Source organism: Epinephelus lanceolatus, chromosome 2 (assembly GCF_041903045.1).
Source record: "Epinephelus lanceolatus isolate andai-2023 chromosome 2, ASM4190304v1, whole genome shotgun sequence".
NCBI classification, from domain to species: Eukaryota; Metazoa; Chordata; class Actinopteri; order Perciformes; family Serranidae; genus Epinephelus; species Epinephelus lanceolatus.
In genome coordinates, this window is record NC_135735.1 from 49,829,286 (window position 1) to 49,835,313 (window position 6,028).

Below are 6,028 nucleotides of genomic sequence, written 5' to 3' on the forward strand. Positions count from 1 at the left end.
CTCTAACTGTAGGTGATACTGTATATTTATTAAAAAAAAAATTGTCAAACGGGGAAACAGACAATGAAGGGAGACAAAGAGACTGAGAACAAAGAAGTGGGCGGCCCCCTAGGCAGAGACACGCCCATTAATCGCATGTCCAGCCAATCAGTTCACGGATATGCAAATGACCTCGCAGCACTGCATCGTCCCTGCCCAGCCGGTGACGTCATCAGCACATCTCTCTGTCTGGCTCCGCAAGGACTCAGAGTCAGACAGAAGCAACAGAGGACCTAAGGGAAGTCAGCTAGGGAGGGGCCCTTTGTCAGGAAGGAATAATTTTACTATCTCCACAGCCGGCTCTGGAATAACAACGCCTCTTCTTCACCGTTTTTCCGTGCAGCAGCTCGGACCGGGCCATCCAGAACACAAAGGGGGTGGATGTTTTTTTGTAGCTCCTCGCACTGCCCCCCCGCCCCCTCCACCCATCCCTTAGCCGGACTGATTTATTTTCACTGATCAGTTGTCTTTGAAAACGACGCCCCCCCCCCCCCTCAACCCCCCCCTCAACCCCCCCCCCCCGGCGTCTTCCTTTACGTTCTTTCCTCTCGCCTTTATCCGGTCCCTCAACGCTGCAGAGTCGCAGAGATGCCCAGCTCGCTCTTCGCCGACAACAGCGTTCAGGGAGATGCACTGGACGACCAGAGAGCTCTGCAAATCGCCCTCGATCAGCTCTCCCTGCTCGGCTTGGACAACGACGAGAATCCCCCGTACGACAACCAGGAGCCCCGGAAAAAGAGCGTCAACATGACCGAATGCGTCCCAGTTCCTAGCTCTGAGCACGTGGCTGAGATTGTTGGCAGACAGGGTGTGTATTTCTCTCTCTTTACACTGTTAAGCTTCGGAGGCTATTTGTCATGTTTTGCAGCTGAGCAGCAGCACGCTGCCATGCTCCTAAACACTTGAGGTATGAGCACGTCCTGAGCCATTATCCTGTGTGGGAGGACCACAATGCCAATACACACCAGAATTATGTATAATACTAACGCAGCCTTGCTTAACTGCACAGGCACAGCAACTGCTTTTTAATATTGAATATCTAAATGTGTAGGTACCACTTCTGAATTCGGCATCTATGAACTCCACTAAGCAGTAAACAATTAAATTAAACGCCAACTTTTGGCTGTGGCTCGCCACATAGTCACACATTGTCCCTCCTCTATAAATACATTATTGTAGGCGGCAGTAAGCAGCAGGAACCAATTCAGAAGTTGGCATTTAAATCAAACAGCAGCCTATTTGGATGTTTCTGTACATGCCGAATTGCTTGAGTGACCCGAAACAACTGTGTTGAAAGATAAAGTCTTAGTTGCTTGTGTGTACTCCTTTTTAGGCATTTTAAAAAAACTTAGAATATTAGAAATATGAACGGAGTTCAGTTTTGAGGAAAGACAAAAGATAAAAACCAGGGCAAAGGGAACTCCCTGCCTTTAAATAACATGAGAGATGTTTGCAATGGCCGATTATTTGTTTCTTTCGTAATAAACGGCATGGAAAGTAATTCCCGGATTTATTTTATGATTATGATAATGAGTTGTACAGGATCAAATTAGGACAACGGTCACGATCTTCCATTGCCACAGGCAGCAGACGCCCATAGCTGCACAGACTGAGCTCACATAGTCTTCCAGCTGTAGGGCTGCAGGGCGGAACTGGTGCTTGGTTACATATGCGAAATCGTTTCCCCTCCCTGCAATACTGCTGCTGCTGTTCCCAGAAAAACAAAGGAACCACATACTCCCACCTTCCACTGTAAAGCCACCACAGTGGGACATTTCAGAAGTACATCTCTTTTACCTTAGATACCCCCTTCAGTCAGGTTATATCAGGTTAGAAATTGGAAATGAGGCAGTGTATTAACCATAATCTCTGGGATTATTTAAAGGCAGGGGGCCTCCATAAAAGAGACCCCTTCTTCATTTAATCAGGTTGATACTGACGCTTTATGAATTCATGCCATAGATTGAAATTGACTGTGTAGACTGAGTTTAGGTGGGTTCACCCTCCTCTTCATCCCTGGTTACATCACCCTGTACCACTCAGCTGACTTTGCTCTGCTAATTATGTCATTCTTCTAAGGCGGTTTCCTCAGCCAGTCCCATTTTGATCATAAAGAGATGTGTTTATGTGCTTGTGTTTGTGTTGGAATGCAACTTAATGCACCAGCACCAGGCTATGAAGTAGCTTTCCCCTCTTCTAATAATGCTATTAGTTTAAAATAAGGATCACGAATCTAACAGCAGCTTTTGTAGATGCTAGCTGTGCTGTGGTAAAGGAAGAGGGTTGATAACAGATCCAGAAGTGAGTTTTCTTTTGTGAGTTATTTTTATCCCACTGTATTTTTGCGGTGGTGCAGCATGTGGTTTGAATTTGTTCTTCTCCGAAAGGGTGGTTTCACTGATTTCTGAAGCCACTGGCCTTTTAAGAAACAATAATAAACATCAGCAGCTGTTTTGAATGCAATAGTGGATGAACACATGACATCATTGGAGCTGTTGTTGTGGAACCAGCTCTCACTTATGCCCCCTTTTTTTTGTTTTTAAACATGCCTTAGGTTGCAAGATCAAAGCACTGCGAGCAAAGACCAACACCTACATCAAGACCCCAGTTCGAGGCGAGGAGCCTGTTTTTGTGGTAACAGGCAGGAGGGAAGACGTGGCTATGGCCAGGAGGGAGATCATCTCTGCTGCTGAACACTTCTCCATGATCCGAGCCTCCAGGAACAAAAATACTGGTCTGAATGGGAGCAGCACCCCAGTTCCTGGACCACCCAATCTGCCTGGACAGACCACCATCCAGGTGCGGGTGCCTTATCGTGTAGTGGGGCTGGTTGTAGGCCCAAAAGGTGCCACCATCAAGCGCATCCAGCAGCAGACCCACACCTACATTGTGACACCCAGCCGAGACAAGGAGCCGGTGTTTGAGGTGACGGGGATGCCGGAGAATGTGGACCGAGCACGTGAAGAAATCGAAGCCCACATCGCCATGAGGACAGGAGGCCTAATTGAGCTCCAGGATGAAAATGACTTCCATGCCAATGGGACTGATGTGGGTTTTGATCTGCATGGACACGCCACCCTATGGTCCAAGCCAAACGCCGGGATGACCCCCACGTCAGTGCGTAAACCCTTCTCCAACTACCGCAACAACTCGTCCTCCTCCCTGGGCAGCGGCTCCACGGATTCCTACTTTGGTAACAGCAGCTCACGTATGGCAGACTACAGCCCTCCCAGCCCCACACTCAGTTATGCCACAACCAACAATAACAGCAACAACAATAACAACAACATCAGTGTCAACACCAACGGCAACGGGTTTGTTTATGGAAGTGAGTTGATCTCACCTGACTGCACTGAACTGACTTTTGACTCCGTGTCAGGGTTTGACCCTACGCTAACCCCACCAGGCCTCCTGTGGTCCCAGTACGATAGTCGCATGACCCCCTCCTCCACTGGAGGCAGCTCCCCCACCTTGACCTCAGCCATATTCCCCACCAACACCTCCACTAATGCCAATGTGATAGTGGTTAGTCAGAAAAGGTTGGAAGGTTGTACCCCACAGCCCAGACTGTCGCCTCCCCTCCACAGCCACACGGGAGGATCCAGTGAGCACCCGTTAGCCCGGAGGGTGCGCAGCGACCCAGGCGGAGGCCCGCTCAGTTTCCCTGGCTATTCCAGCATTATTGCCTCCCTGCAGGGCCCTCACCTCCCTGGGGTTCCATGCGATTCCTCTGCCTCGTCGTCGTCGTCCTCGTCATCCTCTTCCTCCTCCTCCACTTCCTCTGGCACTAGCCGAAAAGGCAGTCGCGACTGCTCGGTGTGCTTTGAGAGTGAGGTCATTGCGGCCCTGGTCCCCTGTGGACACAACCTCTTCTGTATGGAATGTGCCAATCGTATCTGTGAGAGGAGTGAACCCAAATGCCCTGTCTGCCACACTGGCGTTACTCAGGCTATACGTATATTTTCATAAAAAGTGAAACTCTGTGACTGTCTCTTTATTGAGACAGTCTACAATAGCAACAAACAGACTCCTCATACTGCTTTAATGAAATCACCCAATCATCAGTTTGGAAATGTACATAGATATATATATGTATGTGAGAGGCTGCAGTATCCAGAAGAAGGGACAGGCACCCTTTTTGGGCTCCGTCATAGTTTTTGCTAAAGATACTGTAGCTTGGGGAAATATTTTCTGCATCTAAGTGCATGTTTTAAATGTTACAGCATAGTAATCAATAGTTCTAGTAAATTGTACCCTATATTTATGAAGTGAAGAGGCACAGTGGGGTCAAACGGAGATGCGTGGGTCAAACTGTAGACTGTTAGCTGGCTGAGCCCTCCAGTTTTGCTGATCAAATGTAGTAAGGAGAGGCCATGGCTAGGAAACATGGAAGGCCTCTAGCCAAACAGGACTTTTGACTTAGCAAGATACTGCAGCTTAAGGTCAGAAACCATGCAAGGGACGGAAACAACATATCCTACATATATATGAATAGAATCAATTTCCACAAGTTGAGTTTTAAATGACATTAATACAGATTGAAGTATTTTATTCGTTTTTTGACTTGAAAGATTATATTTCTTATTGCAAAGATGTTTACAGATATTTTAATTTAAGTTCAGTGAACTTTTTGTAGCTGGGTTGAAATATTGTTTATTTTTTAGTATGGCCTTATGGCATTGATCACTGTATTATTTTAATATCCCATGACTGTGGGAGAAAACCCACATCCACAAAATGTGTATTGCATTTGACAGTATTCTGTTGGTATGGAGTTTTCATAGGTTCAGCAAAAAAAATGTGTTTCACATCTGCGTCACCCAGAATATTTTTTATTCAGTAATATAAAGCCTATTTTATTCTATATTAATATGAAACATTGAAATGTACAAAACTTAGTAAGTTGAACACAAAGAAACTGTTTATGCTTTCTAAAATTTGTATGAATTAGATTCCAGTGGGAATTACAGGCTTCTGTTGCACCACTATAGTTTTCGTATTTCTATTTTAATACATTTGTTTACCACTTGTTTATGTATATGAAGGTGAAGTTACTTGAGGGTAAATGTACTTTATTGAGCAAAGTTTAAGAACAAAGTATATATTTTATTTTATGATAAAGGGCCTTTAACCTCATGGTCAAATACTAATATTATATTTGCTGAGACAAGATTTGGAAATGTTTCAAGAGTTTTATTTTTCTGACATTTAAAGTTATACATGATAAAAAGTAAATCTTAAGTAATGGTGCTACATCATGTTTTTTTTAAGTATTTCTATACAAGTCCAATAAAAAAATGGTACATTTACATGGTGTGTGCCTGTGGTGTTCTTCCTGAACTGCTGTGTTTTTGTTGTGCTGGTATTGAGAGCACACAGAGGTGAGCAGGGAGGCTGTGGAGGATTGTGAAAGTGTAACACTTTTCTGAACATCTGACCCTCTCTGCTTCCTAATAGAAGCTCGGAGGCGGCAGGATTATCACAGTGGCCTAATTATTGAGTGTAGGCTGTGCCAGTCAGACAGAGGGGGACTTGGCCTGCCTTATCACTAATTAGTAGTGCTGTTGACCTATCCTTATACAGCCTGCTACAAAGACCATAATCTGGTTCTTCTGGGAGTGATGGGTTTGGGTTTTGGAGTTTTGGTCAAACAAGAGGAGACATTTTAACATGTAACCTCTGGCCCTGGGAATGTGTCATGTTTAGTGACTTCATTTTATAAAGCAAATGATGAGTGAAGAATGTAAAAGCACATAGAGAAGGACTAAATTACAGAGCACAAGTTAAAGGGGTTGATTGAATCTCATTTCACCTGGAGTTGTACCTTGTATAATTACATGTAACAAATAAATGATGATTGATTGAATTTGTTTAAATGCAATATCAAGTTTCAGAGATTTAGTTAAGAAAACTGCATTTCAGAGATACAACATTTTTGTGAGGTTGGATTGTTAACCAGGCAAAACAAGCAGGGGCCCCTGGATTTCTG

The 6,028-nt window shown here is 44.8% G+C and overlaps 1 protein-coding gene across 1 annotated transcript; it reads left to right on the plus strand.

The window, feature by feature from the left end:
• Positions 1–219: 219 nt before the first annotated feature.
• mex3b (mex-3 RNA binding family member B) lies at positions 220–5,345 on the plus strand. Its single transcript, XM_033628179.2, has 2 exons — positions 220–847; positions 2,594–5,345. The coding sequence occupies exons 1-2, from the start codon at positions 628–630 to the stop codon at positions 4,006–4,008; spliced, it is 1,635 nt and encodes a 544-aa protein (XP_033484070.1). The 5' UTR covers positions 220–627; the 3' UTR covers positions 4,009–5,345.
• The last annotated feature ends 683 nt before the right edge of the window (positions 5,346–6,028 follow it).

What these genes read in the sequence shown, in the direction of transcription:
- mex3b (XM_033628179.2), top strand. Translation starts at nt 628, where the DNA reads ATGCCCAGCTCGCTCTTCGCCGACAACAGCGTTCAGGGAGATGCACTG. An exon ending in TGAGATTGTTGGCAGACAGG is followed by an intron (nt 848 to 2,593) that starts GTGTGTATTTCT and finishes AACATGCCTTAG; the next exon opens with GTTGCAAGATCAAAGCACTG.